Genomic DNA, 18,213 nt, shown 5'->3' with positions numbered 1-18,213 from the left:
CTAAACTAGAATCACAGCAATATTTACCATCTTAAATTTCTATAATCATTAAGAATTCACAGCAGTGAATTCAGTGCCCCAGCACACTGTTCTACTCTAATGCTTTTCATTCTAAAATGTGTATTGCTCATAATAGCCAAGACACATAACACAGTACTTCACATTAAACAATTCTTTTCTTCCTTTCTTCTAAACAGCTTAAATAAAAGGCAGAAACAAATATTCTTGTTCAAATAGCATTTGTATATACTCACAGTCCTTTTTATCTCACATGTTCAATACATCAAGTTTGAGGTGTTTTTTTGGGGGTTGGCTTTGTTTGCTTGCTTGTTTGGTTGGTTGGTTGGTGGGGTTTTTTTGTTTGCTTTTGGTTGCGTTTTTTTGAGGACTCAAATAAGGTGCAGATAATAAGGATGAATGAACAATTTTCAACAAGGAATAAGAGCCCACATAGGGAAATTCCTTTATTCCTTCCTGTTTATTTTCCCTCACCTTATTTAATTATATTTACCAATATTTACCTATTTTACTAGCCCCTGAGAACACTTGATCCTGTGATATAGGAGGCTGACAGTTGCTTTAGTTAAATACTTACACAAACTGAGTTGGATTTTAAGTAAAAGTATCTAAAGCAGCCTGGAATGCTGGGTTGCACCCTAGGAATTTCTACAGCTCCAGCAATAACATCTACTCATTCAGCATCCGATTTTAGGGCTATCCATCTTCTGGTGATTCATGTCAGTAAAACATAAGAGTACAGCACACACAGAAGAGTGAGACCTCAGCCATGACATCAGCTCACCAGAGGCTGCATGGAGCTGTAACTAACTTAAATCAGATAAACACCATAACCCCACAACAACCCTGCCAGGAAAATATTCTGTGTGGGAGCTCACTAGAGGGAGCAACATGAATATTATTTGCCTTTCCAGGTGAAAAATATATTGAATCTGTGCATTTTTTTGTTTCCAAGTAATAAGGAAGTATGAAAAGAACAGAAGTAAATAGAAATAAAAATTATACTAAACACTATCTCCTACACCTGGATATAAGAAGCAGATCTGAAATCTAAAGACAGTAATCACCAATATCATTCATCAATAATCACGCTGCTGAAACAAAAAGCATTTCTGAAAAAAAGCAACCTTTAATTAACATCCTCCAAAAAATTTAAGGGGAATGTTAGTATCTCTGCCCAAATGACTTCCTGCAGTCAGATATGTATTTGCATTCTGAGGATACCTCTTGGAATGCTTATCCCTCTGAATTAAGCTGTCACATTCACCACCAATAGATGAAAGGCTTTTGAAAAATTCATCTGAACATGTCCACAGTAAAATTCATTCTATCATCAAATCATTTTCTTAAGTAAATTACTGTAGGAACAGTCTATAACACTAAGAGAGAAGCTTAGGGGTTTTTTTCTTTCCTCCAAACAGTGACTGATGCACAGGTACAATTCCTATCATAAATATTGCAAATAAGGGCAGCCTCATGGCAGAAATTCACAACTCTGGGCACTCCTTTACTTGCTTGAAGTATTTCTCCACTGAATGCTCTAACTACACTTCATGAAAGCCACCAAGTATCTGCATGAAGACTTATCAAACATGGATAATTGATGAACCTTAACTCCAGCAGAGCTAAAAATTCAGAAAGACAATTTTCATGAAACACAATTAATACCAATAAATTCACTACACCCTCATCTAAGAGCAGTACTGAAAGTGAATGGTTTTGTACATGTAGCAGAAATAGAAAACCACACAACAAACAGCACTGAGAAATCTCATTATCTTTCATCACCCTGGTCCTGTAAATCTCACAGACCTCCTCCATACTGAGCTGACTGCCAAATAGCTGCTCCTCTCACTTCTTTCACTGCACATGGAAATTAACTTAGTTCCATGCACACACAGGTATTTTACTAAGCTTCTCAGAACTACTGAGTTAAAATTCTTAAATCACTATTAAAAATTAACTAAGAATCTTGAAACCTAAGGAACAGATGGTTAACTATGATTTTGTCATCAAAGCTCAGTGCAGACTGACTAAAAATAATACATTATTGCTATATACTTTACATTATAACTCCTAGAAACTGGATTTCAAAGGAAACAAGTTGCAGAGAGGCTCTGCCATAAACTGATAGCTCAGGATGACCTGGGACTTTGGGATTAGGAGGGAGAGACTGGCAGATGCAGGAATTCACAGCTGATCAGCCTCTGTGCTTCATACTTAAAAGCTGTCAATCCAGTATCTTCAATAAACAACAAAAGTGGTATCAAGTCTTGCATAACCAATAAACAGAAAATTTAATGGAAAATTAGATATTCAAAAAATAATTTAACTGCAAAGTTCCTTAAAGTATAATGGGAATAAAATGTTTATGTGCAAAACAGCCTACATAATTAAAGAAAAAAATCGCTACAGCTGTTATAAAATTATTCATTACTTCACTGAAAAATAAAAGCTATGGTATAAAATAAACCTTAATCAAATCATGGCATTTTATAGAGCTGGATAGAGTAACACTGTTTTCCCAAACTCCAAAATAAACACAGACAATTTGGTCCAATTTAAGTGACCTTTAGATCTCAAACAGACAATAATTTCAAAGCCAGTCTTTTGATAAATTTTCTCTACGTTAATTAATTTCTCATTTTAAATTCCATTAGTACTTGATCACCACAGCATGAGAGCAAGAGTGTCGTCCCAATACATAATGAGGAACCCGAGTACACTAATCTGCTCTCACTTTCATTAATATTGTAAATTATCCATTTCAAACCAACATGAAACGTTTTGAAATAAGGTATTAATGCAGAAAGTCTCTATACAGTAAGATTAGATACTGACATGCTGAGCTCATTTGTAAAGCTACTGAAATTAAAAGTATTACTTATAGAGAAAAAATATATGTACAGCTAAGAATTTACAAGATAGGGCCTGTTAAATCCTGCACTTTCTGTTAAAAAGCAATTTGAATTTTGCCACTGATATAAAGTCAGACTCTATGTGCTTCAAAGAAAGCCATAGCTTCATAACAAGGTCACTGTTTGTATCTGTCTAGCATTAATTATCTTTTAGCATAAGAACTAGTAGACTTCAAACTTAATGCTATTCATATCAGTTCTTTGGTTGAGAAAGAATACAGAAGTATAGTGCTCCTTCTCCAAGGAATCATTTAAGTCCATTGTTATGCTATCAAAAAGCAGATCATTATTAATTCCAAAGGCAACACTTGATTGATAAGACCAGAGCCTTGCAAATGACAGCACAGGTTCCACACCTGAGAATATTTCTAAGAAAATTTAAAAGCTTCAATGCTTTTGTATGAAAAAATAAGATGTTTCTGACTTTTTCTAATTTTCAAATTACACAATTTGAAGGGACTTTACTAAAAGAAACCCTCTGAACTTCTCATGTTTGAAACTGAGAACAAGGTTAATCAAAGAGAGGTGTTTCCACTTTTCAGGATTTCTCCAACATAACCTGCTGATTCAAAGCAAGTCTGTAGCTTCATGTATTTCAACAGAACTTTATGACAAGTATCATCTTTGCTCTGAAGTAATTCAGGTCTCCTCCAAAGCTTTGTAGCACTCCTAACACGTGATTTTTAAGCAACAGTAAAAAAAGTATACATCCTGCAGGATGTATGAAGAGAGTGGTGTATTTAAACAAAGTTGCACCTTTAAATTTGTGCATAAACTATGGACAAAATCCTTGCAACCTACAAAAACTTGGAAAAAGAAGATAGCTCAAGAGTTTATTATTCTTCTGATTACTGTATAAATTAAACCTTAAAAATAAAAAAAATCATATTTATTAACTGCTGTACCAAAAAATTAACAATTAATAAATATTCTGATTATTCTACCCAAACAAGGGTTCCTCATTCTCACCAGGTATACATTTATTTGTTAAAACACTACATATTTAAGAATGACTTGTACTCAGGTGAGTTTTCTGAAAAAAATATCCTGAAATACCAAAAATATTTGAATCCTGACCATCTAATTCCCAAAGCAACATGGTTACTTGAATTATTTTACCATTCAGTCTGGAAGCAGTCAAGGGTTCTAGACATTCCCAGTCTGACCAGGAAATTGCAGAAGAAGTCATCCATTGCTTGAGGTATTTCTGATATTGATTTCTCAGGAGTCAGAACCGACTGTAAAGCCTGAAATTAAATTTTGATAACTGTTAAAACTTACAAGAGAAATGTCATGATCATACTTTCTATTTCTGAAGTCATCTAAAGTCACAGATCTACTGGAATACATCTCAATGTTCCCCTGGTCTTTACAGATCAGAAGTGTAATCAGTGATCCTTCAAATGGCAAGGTTTGTGAAAGGTTATAAAAAATAACTCAAACCCCCCCTTTATTTAAGCAGGTATTCCAAACCTGACATCACTTGCTAGAGCCTTGATAGTATTAAAACTGATGGATGATCTTTTGTCACTGACCAGAGTAAAAATCAGTCCTTATCTAATGTAGGATTGTAGCAGTCCAAGGTGCCAGTAGAAGGGCTTGTATGCTTTTTGTAACGGTGCGTGCAATGGAGGGACAGACAGAACCTCAGTTCCATCACCTGATCCCTTGGGAATAATTCTCACAAAGATCAAGTGTTCCTTGCCTCTCAAGGAGCCCTGGAGGAAGCTGCCAGACAGCAGTGCTACAAGTGTTAGCAGAAGGCAGATGGTGCAGCAGGGCTTCATGTGCAGCTCCCCCAGTGCCACCCAGACAGACAGCTCTGCAGAGAAGGTCAGCTCATGGGGCAAGGCAAGCACACTGCCAAAGGCAGAATCAACACAGAACAGAGCAGTTCTGCTTCAGAGAAAAAGGAAAAAAATCCCTTTCACAGCTTTCTGATGCAATGCAAATCTCTTCCCTTCACCCATTCAGCCCACTCAGCACACAGCCTCAGATCTCCCAGGGAGAATTCAACATACAAGGAGGTATGGGAAAAAAGGAAAATATGACCCAGTCTGAGACTACTCCCCTACAAAAAGCATTTAAAGACAATGAGATGAGAGAGGCTGCCACAACTTGGCAGCCAAAGGGGTGGCCTTATTTCAATCAGATATCAAATGAATTGCAGTGACTTGACATACCTAAATATGAGGGTCCTGGCTTGTGGGAACTCCACGTGGGCACAGTGCCACGATGGACCTGCTCAACAATGCATGACAAGCTACTGCACTGCACATGCATCTTGGTGAGAGATTATAAAAAATACCACAAAACTGAAAAAAAAACCACCCACAGAGAGATTTATCAAGCTATGCTAAAGGCTGTGACTGCAAATCATTTCCTCCACCCATTTATAAAAGAATCTGTAAGGCCAGGGATTTCTGATAACTCCATTCATTTATGGCTTATTCATGCCCTTAGTGGCAGCTCTCTCACTGTGAGTGCATAAATTACCTGGAGATAAAAGCATTTCTCTCGATAAAATAAAAACACTGGGAAAACCTCTTGGCCATTTTGTATAACACAGAAAATGTTGTCTTCAATCCAACCAACTTACCTAATATTACCAGAAAGGATTGTACATATCTGATGAAGGCCATGTAACACTGCCTTATGACTAATACAATATGCCAAGTGTAATGTAATATTTAGCATATTTTCATTACTAGAGCTCCAGTACATCAGGCAGGTCTATTTTCTTTCTGTGGTAATACAAGAACCAAAGAGTACATGGGCAGACATGCAGATGCATCCCTTGGCTTGCTTCTTTCTTTACTCCAAGTGAGGCAAATGTCTAATATTGCTGCTCATAATTTTCCAAACACATCTGTAAAGCCAGGCTTCGGAAGAAGTGACACAGCTTGATTCCTTTAATAAATGGAAATTCGATAGGAATTCACTTCATCCGTGCAGAAGAGAATTTATTAGCGACACACCAGCGCTGAGCATCATTTGAGGAACCAAAGCTCAAGCAGGGAACAAAACAGGGAGAAATGAACTCAGTCTAACAGGCACAGAATTGCAACAGGACCTCAGGAAACCAGAACTGAAGCTCATTTCCAGATTTTGGGAGTGACATTAGGCCAACCACTTGCCTCAGTTTCACTGTAACCATGGCTGACTACCAAGAGAATAGCACAACAAGAATTTTGTGCCATTTATTTGCTTGTTTGTAAATGAGGAAAATACAATCACTTAACATGATGCAAACAGCAAAATATCTGCTATATTCTATAGCAGTTGTATGGATAAAACCATCTTATTAAGAGTCTGACCATGGGGTCAAAATAAATTAGTTATTTGCTTTTACAAGTATTTCTTTGTGTTTATTAAAATGTTTTTAAAAATTGTGGGTGTAAAGATTGTAAATCTGGCCAGTAAAATAAATTAATTTCTAAGAGCTTATCTTTAGGAACTTCCACAGCACTTCTGTGAATTTCTGTCCTGCAAGAATTTCTCTTCACTGAAGAAATAATAACACCTAATAAATTAATAACTTCTCTGGAAAACAAGGTAAGATGTTCTCGAAAAACTTACTAAATTTAAGAAGAATATAAAAAGGGAATTCAAGGATTTTAACGTGTTCAAACAAACTGAAAATCAAGCATACATAAATTGCAACATTAGTGAATGTCAATGTAACTTCTCATTATCACTGAAGATATTAAGAGGACAAAAACCCTGGAAGGAAAGTCTAACAGCTAACTAATGAAGAAAGTTTTTCAGCCAGCTTTCATTTCTGTGGGGCTTTCCAGAAGTTTTGCATCCTTTTTCTACAGTCCCTATCAGCTGAATATTTTCTTTTATAGGTAGAATATTTTTCGCTTGTGTTGAAAAATAATTTCTATTACTTAAAAATGTCTCAAATAAAAAAAAAATAAAAAATGGAAAACCAGAAAAAAAGAAGTACGGATGTGTTTAAGGGCAAATTATGTTACTCAGTTTAGAAACTCTGGATAGTTTTAGTATCTGCAATTGGGAAATACCAAATTTTTAATATTTCTGGACGATCACTGATCTGTGCATGTAGCATTGCACTTTAATATGGAGTTAAATACACAAGTAAACAGCAAGTTCAGTAGCAAATATACACAATCACTTAAAACTAGCATCCAGGTTATGGTTATTACATAAGTTAATTTATTTTAGCCAAGATTACAAGCTATTAAAAAAAAATAGGCCAGTTATTTATCCTGTGAAGAAGACAGCCTTCTACTTTGCTTCCTAGCTCAGAGTTTGGATGTTGATTCCATATTAATTCACAGGAAACAGTGCTTCTAACTTGGGTTACCAGAAGCACTTGGCTTTTCCAGGGAGTTAATATCAAACAATCGAGTCAGTGAACCTCCCAAAATATACAGTAAATCATTATGAAAGCTGTCAGGGAACTAGCAAGTGTATTAGAACATTTCTCTATTCATATCTTTCTGTCCAAAGGCTGAAAACGTTACTTCAGTTTCAAAATTATGGAAAAAATGAAGCCTCCAAGTAACAAGCAGGAAAAAGACAGACAACTCTTAGCATAAGCTTAAAATCAAGGAGAATTTGAGTTTGAGCACAAATTATCTTCTGGTTTTAAGGAAAGGTAACAGTTTCTTCAGCTTGATTAACTGGGATAGACCCTAGCATACTGTTTTCTACCACTCCAAGTTCAACAAATCAATGAAGAGGTAAAAGATTATTTAAATACAGCACTGTCAAAAGATCAATAGGTTAAAAATACTATTCCTTTTTTCACTTTCTATTTTAACTTCAACTCAAACAGTAAAACAATCATAACCTCAGCTATCCCTAAGGAACATGAAGAATTTCCACTACTTCCTTAGCATTAAGCATTTGCACTGCTGCAATCTTTCCCTTCATTTTCAGGCATATTCCCTTCATTTTCAGGCATCAGGTTTAATACATATAAAATTCTGTTATTGTCAGTTTCCAGCCAGAGTTTGATCTAAAGTACAAAACTGATCTGTTGATAAGCACAAGTGCAGAGGAAAACACACATTTCCCCTCCATTTTAGGTATCATTCACTTAATTTCATCTTTTCACTATTAATCATTTACTTCTGCAAAACAAAGACTATGACTGTAGCCTTCTGATGAGGCTACAAGATAGTGGTGATATTGGAAACAGCATGGAAAATCATTTTTCCATTAGATTGTTAAAAACAAGTAAATTCAGGTAAATCCTATTGTGAAAAAGGCAATACAACAATCCTGTTGTCTAACTCTGAATTATTACACAACTGCTTTGAAATCACACTGAAAATGTAAGGAATGTTAAAACTAATGGTGTGGAATGATTGATAATTTCATTAATATTTTGATTCAATATACTATTGAATCAAATACTATTGATTTTCAATATATGAACAATCTCTACTACCAAAGTATTCAAGTGCAACCTTTTGTGGGTGTTAAGCAGATGCAGTTTCTCTCCTGTGCCAGGGATCACATTCTCATTTAATCTGCTCAGATAAAGAACAAATTCTAAAATACTGACGCATTACAACAATATTAATATATTTTAAATAGTCTAGCTAAAGGTTTGCTACATGTATTTGAAATATCAGCTTGTTTACAGAACACAAAATGAACACAAATTAAAGGAAGATGAAACCCAGGAAACATAAGTTGTCTTTTCCACTATGGCATACATTTACTCCTATAAGCTTGTAAGTAAGAGACAATCTCTCCCACACAAATATTTCATAATTAGTATAAATTATTGTGTGTAAATTTCAATCCACTAATGCCAACTGAATTAGAGAGATTAAGAATGTTTAGGAAGCTCTTACTAAAATTTGAGCATCTTCAGTCTGCTCTTGAATAGTCTGCAAAGCTTTGGACAGATCCTCATCATCTTCCTGAAGACTGAACTCATCATCTGTTGAAACCTAAATGAAATTATGTGAAGTTTGGTATCAGCACATTTTATATATCTTTCTTTCACAATACAACTGTTCCCATTCCCATTACAACTGCTGAAAACAATCCCCTCCTTGTTAAAATAGCATTTTGCCATATTTAAATAGAAATCCTATTACTGAAATATTTTTTTATAAATAAACTGAAATATCTAAATAGATGCTTTATCTAAATAGAAATTCTTATACCTTTAAAAAAGTATTTATTGTTCAAATAAAGGTAATACACAACAATTCAACTAACACTGAATCTTCTCTTGAAAAATAGATATGCCCTCTATCATCAATTTATATAAGGAGATTGGTGTCATTTCTCCCAGGATGTCTATGTGACTGATGAAGTAAAAAGAATGAAACATGAATACTCTACCAAAATATATTGGAAGATTATCAATTTAATAAGTTACCTCTTCTTGCTGCTCATCATCTTCAAAGTCTTCTGTTATGGTAATTTCTGCAGGTTTAGTTAAGTCTGAAACAGCTGGGGCATGTGAGAAGTCCCAACTTAGCAGATTTATAGCTGGTTATTTTATGATATTTTTCTTCTATCACCACCTCCACCCTTGTTCTTTTCTACACAAGACTTTAAAGTTTCAAGGTTGCCTTCAGCCTCAAGATGAGCAAGCCCAGTTCCATGTACAGAAAGAGAATTTAAGTTTTTACAGCAGGTTTGAACACCATTAAAAATTGACTCATCAGGCAATCTCAGAAGCCAAGCACTATTCCAAAATAAAACAGCTCAGTTGTGCTCTCAGTTTTGAGAGGGGTGTTTTTGCACCAGGATTTCCACAGCCTTCTAAGCAGAACTAGCTTCATGCTCTCAGAAAATACTAGTTTTTAGCAAATTCAATGTGTGAGTTCAAACAGGAACACCTGAGGTCAAACCCTGAACATCACAGTGCCACTTAAAAGAGATGATGCAAATGCCTTAATAATAACAAGACAGTTACAATAAAAAGATAAAGAACTTTCAAGACTCAAAAATTCATTTGGAAATTATCTACAGTTCCTTGAAATGCTTTAGAGTCAAACTTTTGATTAAATATAACTATGAATACTCTAAAATAAAAGCCAAATAAACATCTTTTCATCCACTAGCCTCATAGCCCATGAAAGAATAATTAAATGTTTTTAGCAGATGCTGTTGACAGTTTCCCTAGGAAATCAGTTAGCCTACAAGTGACCCATGTAAATAAACCAGGAATTAACTTCCAAAGGAAAAAAAAAAAAAAAAAAAAGCTGGCAATTCAGTACTTCACACACAAAGAAAAAGAAAAAAAAACCCAACATGATCTTCCAGCTTTGTACCAAGTTGCCCAAATCTGAATGATTCTCCTGAAAACAGGACTTTTGGCAGTTTTCACAGTAACAGTATCTATGTTAAAGTATAAAACAGAGGTAAAAGTGTCATATGCATTCAAGACCACAGCATTACAGCAGCAGAAAGATTCGGATAAATTGTATCCATCTGGAAGGCTAACAGCTGAACACCATAACCCCCTGATAAGTAATAAACTTTTGAAAACTGGGGATTTTTTTCCTCAATTTTCTATTGACCTGACTGTCCTTATGATCCACTATGGTCTAAACTAATGTGTCATTGCAAACAGCTTGGCAGACTAAAATATTACTTTAAAAATCCTGGGATTGTCCTCCTTTTTTTTTTTTTTTTTTTTTTTTTTTTTTTTCTCTTCCAAAAATCATAGCTAGGTGCACAGTAAAAACAGAGAAATTAATTAAAAAAAACTACTATATTTCTTCACAGTTTTAAATCTGCTGAGGAAGTGCTTTTTTTAAGCACATCATGCTGAAAACAGCTGTGAAGACTCACTAAGGTAGAAATGGAGACATGAGCTCCAAAAAGACACTCTTCCACTTTTTAAAATTTGCTTTATATTGGCTTACAACTTAATTCTAGCAAGGCAGGAAAAACTAAGGTATGGTAGGGTCTATGATACTAAAGTATCATGTTTAGCTTCTAAAAGCATTAGAGCTTCTTGATTTGCAGCTCACAGCTAGAAAAGAAAACAGGCTCATCTGGCCTAGTGAGAAAAGCAGAATTTGAGTCATGTGACCAAAATTTACAAAATTAAAAGCTATAAACATCCAACATAATTTGCTGCAACTAAAATGTGGAAAGAATTGGGTGGGTTTTTTTTTGCTCTAAAAGCCACAGCAAAGTTATGTCTAGGTTATGTATCACAACCCTCCTACTCAAATCACGAATATCCCAGCAGCTACTCTGCAGTGGGAAATTAAAGGAGCACCTTTTCCAGCAGCACATTGGGACAGGGAGTCTTTATAACAAAACTTGTCCCTCCTCCATAGGTGTTTTGCATTTACTGCTCAATAGCTAACACAGGAGAGGCAACAAGAGCCCTTCATGCCAGGATTTTAATTCCTGCTCAGGCTGCCCCACCAGCACTGGAAGATTCAATTCCCTCACTTTTCCAAGGGGCATTCAGGAACCCCGACCTTCAGCCAGAACACCAAACACCACCTCACAGTGAGCAAGACCCCACTGCAGGGCCAAAAGCCCAGGTATTCATAGAACTGCTTAAGTTGAAAAAGAACTCTAAGACCAAACTGTTAACACAGCACCACGTCCATGTTCACCGCTGAACCGCGTCCTCGAGTGCCATATCCACACAAGGATTTTTAACACTTCAGGGATGGTGTGGCCACCTCTTCCCTGGGCAGCCCATTCCAATGCCTCACCACCCGTTGAAAGAAGAATTTTTTCCTGGTATCTAAACGCCCCCTGGCATGGATTGAGGCCATATCCTCTTGTCCCGTCCCTGTTCCCTGTGAGCAGAGCCCGAACCCCCCTGGCTGTCCCCTCCTGCTCAGGGCCCCCTGAGCCTCCTTTGCTCCAGGCTGAGCCCCTTTCCCAGCTCCCTCAGCCGCTCCTGGGGCTCCAGCCCCTTCCCCAGTTCCCTTCCCTGGACAGGCTTCAGCCGCTTTTCACTCTCCAGTAACAACAACCCACTAAAAGAACCAACAAACCGGGAGGATTTTGACTTTCCCCCCGAATTCTCAACGCTGCCCTCACCCCACCCGCCCCCCCCACTCCAGCAGGTGCCGGGCCCGCCCCGGCTGAGGCGGGAGGAGCGCGGAGGAGACGGGCCCCTGAGGCGGGGAACCGGCACCCCGAGAGGAGCAGGAGGAGGAGGATGGAGGGGGAAGGCTGGGGAGGATGAAGGATACTCTGCAGCCTGAACGCCGCCTCAGAGACCGCCGCCTCCTCCGCCATGGCCGCGGCGTTGCCGGGGGCGACCTCTCGCGAGGAGAGGCACCCGCACCACGGCGGGAAGGGACACGGGTTTAATTTAATTTAAGTGAATTAAGTTTAATTCAATTCAGTTTAATGTAATTCAGCGTGTGTCCAGGCGAAGCTTCTGGCGCATTTAGGAGCGGGGTGTAAGGGCGATGAGTCCCCCGAGGGTTCCAGGGCGTCCCCTCAGGGCGAGCACCTGCGGGCCCTCCGCTAAACACACACCGCCCTTCCTGAAGTGGAAGGAAAAAAAGCAGGAAATGAGGGGGAAAAACGCTTCAAACTCATAAGAAAGGGCTAATTTCTTCTGCAGATGGAATATTTTTGTAGCTGGAAGCTGAGCTAAGTCCTGTGGGACTGATTACTTAAGTGCCTTCAGAACCTAAACTCTCCTGTGATTCTATATTCACGTTTAAAAGCAGTTTTCCCAGGAAAAAAAATTTGGGAGAACAAGCTGTATTTGTGAAGAACAACATATATTTGTGGAGAACACACGTCATGGCTCCTAGGAGTTTCAAATAAAGTTGCAGGATTGGACAGAAAAAAAATTCTGCTGCTTTTTCTTATTTTAAGGTAAGCTTAGAGGTACCAGTCCTAAATTTCCATTGAGTTAAGGGGTTTTATATGCAACAGGAACTCAGAAACAGTGCTTGAATTAACACAAAGTAACGGAAATAAGTGCCCAAAGTATCTGAGGGGGGAAAAAAAGTAACAAAAAAAATTGCTAATAGTTAGGTTGAAAGGAGAGGCACCAGTTTTGCTTGCAGGGTTAACAAAAAACCGAAAAACAAAAAAAAAAAACCAAACCAAACAAACAAACAAAAAAAAAACAAAAAAAAAATTAAATATAGCCTGAAGGTTAGAGAAGATAGTAAGTGGAAAAAACTGAATTATATAATTCAGTTAAGAATTTAGTCTGACAAGATACAATTCTGCAAGAGGACCTGCTGCCTTTGAAACTATTGTTTTGACACTGTGCAGAGATTGTCACAAAGGATTGCCATTCCTCTCCCATGGCAGACACATTCTTGAGAAATGACAAGTACTTTGGCACTGTCAAAGTCTCAAAATTGTAATAAAAGAACAGTGTTTTGGCACAAGATTGTCACAACACTGCAAAGATGACAAAAACTGTTGTATTCCCTCAAATTCTCTCCAACACTGTTGTTGAGTTTAATGCATGTCAGAGCTTGAACTCAGCTGGTTTGAAGAGGTAGAGGGGCAAATGCTGACATACCTTTCTTTATCTTTGATGGTTGGGGTTTTCTCCCCTTCAGATTAAACTGATGTTACCAGAACAATGCTCTTTCATCATATTGAACCCACCAGAGGCATCCTGAACTCCAGCAGAGCATCTCAAAAGAAGAATAAGCAGAAGTGGCATCATCAAGCCCAACATTCACCAGTCAGTACACCTAAACTCCAGATTGACAAGGTGATAACACTACAAAAGTTGGGATGGCTACAACTGAAGGCATCATTCTCTAAGGGAAGTTTCCAAATCCACCACAAAGTGTAACTTTGTCATACAGGCAAGCACAGCTGATTAATCTCAGTTAATGCCACTCAATTCTCTCAGGAATATTTGCTCTTAGCCTTTACACAAAGAGTTGAACAAACAAAATGCTAAGCAATACCCTTCTCTGAGTTCTCTCTCTTTGCAGGCCTAACTTGTCCCTACAAATTATTCACAGGACTTCTCTGTCTCATTTGAACATGGAAATGTATGGTATCCACAACTGGAGAAGAGTGATGGATGCTTAAAAAGGGCTCAGAAAGCTGCTTTGGGGAAGATTATGATTAGAAAAGAATTACTAGTGATGGACAAAAGGATCTCAGTCTTCTTGGTTTACTTAAGGAATTGCTAAATTTCAATGTCAGTGGGTAATGGATTTGGTAAGAAAGGCTATGTTGAGATAGAACAATATGAAGAGAGTAGATCTAGGTTATACCAAATAATGCAGAGAATTAGGTAAAAATAAGTCATAACTAAAAGCAAAGAGTAAATTTTTTAGCAAATCCAACTGATTTTCAAGTATCCAGAAGGATTTTAAGAATCATAGGGTTCTTTTTTAAAAGTTATATTCTGCATTCAGACACCAGCTAGTTCAGTACATCCTACAGCTCTGATTTTCAGAAGTCAGAAATAGTCAGTGCTCTTTCTATGAAAAAAAAAATTGAAGCGAAAAAATAGCCAATTCTATCATACATGGACATTTGCCAGTATTGTAAAGGACCCATAGAGTTTATTTGATTAGTTTTAAATAAAAGTTGGTTGGTCAAAGCTTTTTATTTCCCAAAGATTTAAAGCTTTGTTTGGAAACTGTTTGCTTGGCAACTTTTAAACTCTTTATGTCATCCCACTGTGACTATATAAATGGCCTCATCATACTGGCATTTTCCTTCAAAAGGCATAACAAGCCAACTAGTTTCTGCCTACCTCGTTCACAGCCACCTGCCATAAATACTTTGTATTTGATTACTGCTAAGCTGAATTCCAAGCACCCAATTCACCCTGGTTTATAGCCTCATAACAGTCTGGGTTATAAATGATTATCATCTCCCAAATGGCAGCAACCAGCGCTGTTACTGTATCCCGTAACTTCTCATGAGAAAGACATGGGAGCAGCATCTGCTGTAGCTTCAGCATTTCATTAGGCAGGCTGTTTGCTTTTCTCACAGAGCAAAGACTGAGGTGTGTACCTCCACCAGATCTATCAGGCAGATAGGTGGGCCAGCCAAGGTAGAGGATTTAAAAGAGATCATCTATGAAAACTGCACAAACTGGAATGCTCCAGAAGCATTGCCTGTGCTCCCAGTCCCTAAGGGCCATTTCTTCCCTTTATGCCATCACCTGAAAGACTGAGAGACTCTCCTCGCATTCAGAGCATAATATCCCCTCCTGCTGAGTTCGAAAATCAAACTGACTATGACTTTGACAATTTTGAGTTAAAAAACCAGAACAACCACATGAGCTACCTTCAGTGACTTTCCCTCCCCTGCAGGAACACATCCAAAATATTCAGTATATGCACTTCATCACAGCAGACAAGCAGCCAACAAAGAATAATCTGCCCCACTGACTTTCATACACCCATTTCTAATTGCTCTTCAGCACAGCTTTTGGGGAGGAAGGACGAGGCAATGTCAGCAATTCAGCTTTCTGAATGAGCACAAAGCGTGGCCAGGAGCGCTCTAACAGCAGTATCACGATGACAGTCAAGAGGCCATTGTCCACACGGTCATGGTGGAGCACGGGACCACAGCTGGAAGCCAGAATGAGTTGGCAAACATCTTGTTCCAACTTCTGCTGTGCCATCTGGCTTCCAGTGAGGTGACTGACGTTAAATGTATTTTCTCTGTATTGCCATCTGGCAGCTGCTTGTACAACAACAGAGTAACATGCAGAATTTGGCTAAGAGTTATCCCAAGAATCACATCAAGGATACTTCTAACACAGGCTCTGAAATGGCAAAAAGCTTAGGAGGAAAGTTTGTCAGCTGCAGGCTTTACAGGCACAGAGTATTGCAGGTGGGTAAGAGGGAGTGGGAAATTATATATCCCTATGTTTTGCATGTGTTTATTTTACAGAGTTCCCATAAATGTTTCTACAGGGAAGGAAGGGACATGCACACAGGTTTCCAAAGGACACAAATGTTGTATCCAATGAAATGTCTGTTCTTGAGAAGCATCAGCACATTTGCCGTGCTGTGAAAGCACAATCACCTTCCCAACGTTAGAAAAAAATGAGGTTTTTTTTCCTGCTGTAATGTTGTATGCCAAACATTTGATAAAGGAAGGAGATCTAAGGAATTGATTAGAACAAACACAGTCTCAAAAAGAGAGACTCTGCTACTTTAACAGAAATTTCATCTAAAAATGTCAGGATTGCCAAACACAGTGTAACTACAGTGTAATAGTAACTGTAATGCCAGGTCATCTTTATAAAGGTCACATTTGTAAAGCCATAGTAACCCTGCTGAGCTTTACATGTAATAGAACAGGGTGCTTCAAAAAAACAGAGTAGGATTTTTAATAAATACAATCCTACGACAGCTTAAACCAATTAACTTTCTGCTCTACTTTCTGCTGGGCACTCCTGATTTTTTCCTTGCCCCTGTGTTGTTGCTTATATGATTCTTAAATAATTTAAACTTCATAAATTACATCCAGATGAAATAATAAAAAAAAAAAAAATGAAAAGGAAGGGAAGATGGGGAGTGTTAGTTTTTTTCTGTTTGGTTACTTTTGTTTTAATGAGGAAAAGTAACACTAAAATACTAGAGGTTTGGCATTCAGAGTTAAACTGAAGTAACAAAATGTATTTTGTCTCTACTCTGTAAGAAGAACATTAAATATAGAAGGCTCTGCTTCACTTCTAGGAATTTCAATAGATTAGATGTATGACACACTAAATCTCTTAAATAGGGTTTGAGTGAAGATCTTATGAAAACAAAAATGTCTGTTTTCCAGCACATCAGCAGTTCTGCTGATGGTCGTTCTCCTAAGCATTTTATTGAAGAGCAGTGAGCATTGGGTGGAATACTAGTTACACTACTTAATCACCAAATGCAAAAGATTGCATTCTTTAGTAAATTTCTAAAATTCAGTCTGATTTCTGGCTTTGATATCACACAGCTCTTTCACAGGAACGAAAGAGACAATAATCTGCTCAAAACCCAACAATATAAGTTAAAACAGAAGTATGAAGAGTTTTTACTGCACTTAAAGAATAATTTGGGACTCAACCATCAAGCATTTCGTCAATAATACAGCAAAGACATCAGTACAACGTGAGCCCAGGACATGTCTCTGAGGAGTGCAGGTTTCCCACTGCAGACCTGGAATGGTAATGTATATAGGTCACTCTGCACACCATAATGTATAACAGAAGAGTTATTCTATCCAGACTGATGCTGCTCTTGCCAAGAACTACAGCCTCCACGTCTCTGACTGATGTTGCCCTTGAAAATTATAAGGAGCATTGGACAGACCAATTGTGTTGGCTCTACCTGTTCTAAATTTGAGAGCATTTCTGCGTCACAGACAGAATAAATAGTGCCAAAAGACAGGAGAGGTGCCACATAGTAACTTTTTATTTTACAAGTGGATAAAGAGCAGTGTTCTCTCTAAACTCCAGTTTTATGAACACAAGTATATATACAGCTTATAAGGACTAATGATCATTGGTTCCTGATAATTAGAGGCTTTGCACTTAATGTTCTGCTCCTCTTTGAAATTAAGTTCAGTTAATATGCTGTTCAAGGCAACTGTGACCACAAGCAGCTAATACACTCCTACTACAAGCTAAGAAAAAAAATAACTCCATGTGGCTGTTGGAAAAGCCACCGTCCTTAGCACAGAAGACCAGAGAAAAAGTGCTATATTTTTTCCTAGTCTGTACTTGGCAAGAGAGGCAAGAATTGAGACACCACAATGTCAGAAAACACCAGTTAAAGGACAAGCAACACAAAAGCTTGCAGAAACTGTTTCTTTTTCTTTGTTTAAAATCTTGCAAAAACTGTTCCTTTTTCTTAGTTTGCCATCCTTCCAAGGACTTCACTGCTTGTTACCCAGGTGATGCATCTTCCCACTGGAAGTCTTAAGTCTCATGCTAAAAATTAGCACATGACAGAGTAATTTTAGGTGGTTTCCTGCTCTTTTTTTTTTTTTTTTTTGTTTTTGGAGGTCATATATGTGCATGCTCACATTAAAACCAGACATGACAGTTTTCCCTGTCAAAACCAGATCAGAAATTTACATAAAGGAATACATCTACCAAAACCATAAATTATTCAAAACGATTTGGTGCTGCAACAAAATTTTCTCCTTGCACCCAATCCTGTCTTATATCTTTATCTTAGTAAGATAGAGCTCAGTCTCCTTCACTTTTTTCCATTCTTGTTGTCCCCAAAACACTTGCCTGCTCTTTGATGCTTCCCTTGCCTGGGCTCACTCCTCCCTTATTTTGCTCTAGCTTTCCCTATTCTGACCAACCATTTGCATTTCTGATTTTAGCAACTCTGACAACCCTCAG

At 37.7% G+C, this 18,213-nt stretch overlaps 1 protein-coding gene across 1 annotated transcript in view; it reads right to left on the bottom strand.

Moving 5' to 3' along the window:
* SPAG16 (sperm associated antigen 16) overlaps positions 1–12,159 on the bottom strand; it is a 362,914-nt gene extending 350,755 nt beyond the window's left edge. The window contains exons 1-4 of the mRNA XM_058839960.1: positions 12,110–12,159; positions 9,310–9,356; positions 8,774–8,872; positions 4,056–4,183 (exon numbers count right to left, since the gene is read on the bottom strand). Of these exons, the coding sequence (XP_058695943.1) occupies positions 4,056–4,183; positions 8,774–8,872; positions 9,310–9,356; positions 12,110–12,155 (320 nt within the window). The 5' untranslated portion in view covers positions 12,156–12,159. The remainder of the gene's footprint in view (positions 1–4,055; positions 4,184–8,773; positions 8,873–9,309; positions 9,357–12,109) is intronic.
* Positions 12,160–18,213: the final 6,054 nt, after the last annotated feature.

The sequence above is a fragment of the Poecile atricapillus genome, chromosome 5 (genome assembly GCF_030490865.1).
Source record: "Poecile atricapillus isolate bPoeAtr1 chromosome 5, bPoeAtr1.hap1, whole genome shotgun sequence".
NCBI classification, from domain to species: Eukaryota; Metazoa; Chordata; class Aves; order Passeriformes; family Paridae; genus Poecile; species Poecile atricapillus.
This window is presented reverse-complemented; position numbering and strand designations above follow the sequence as displayed.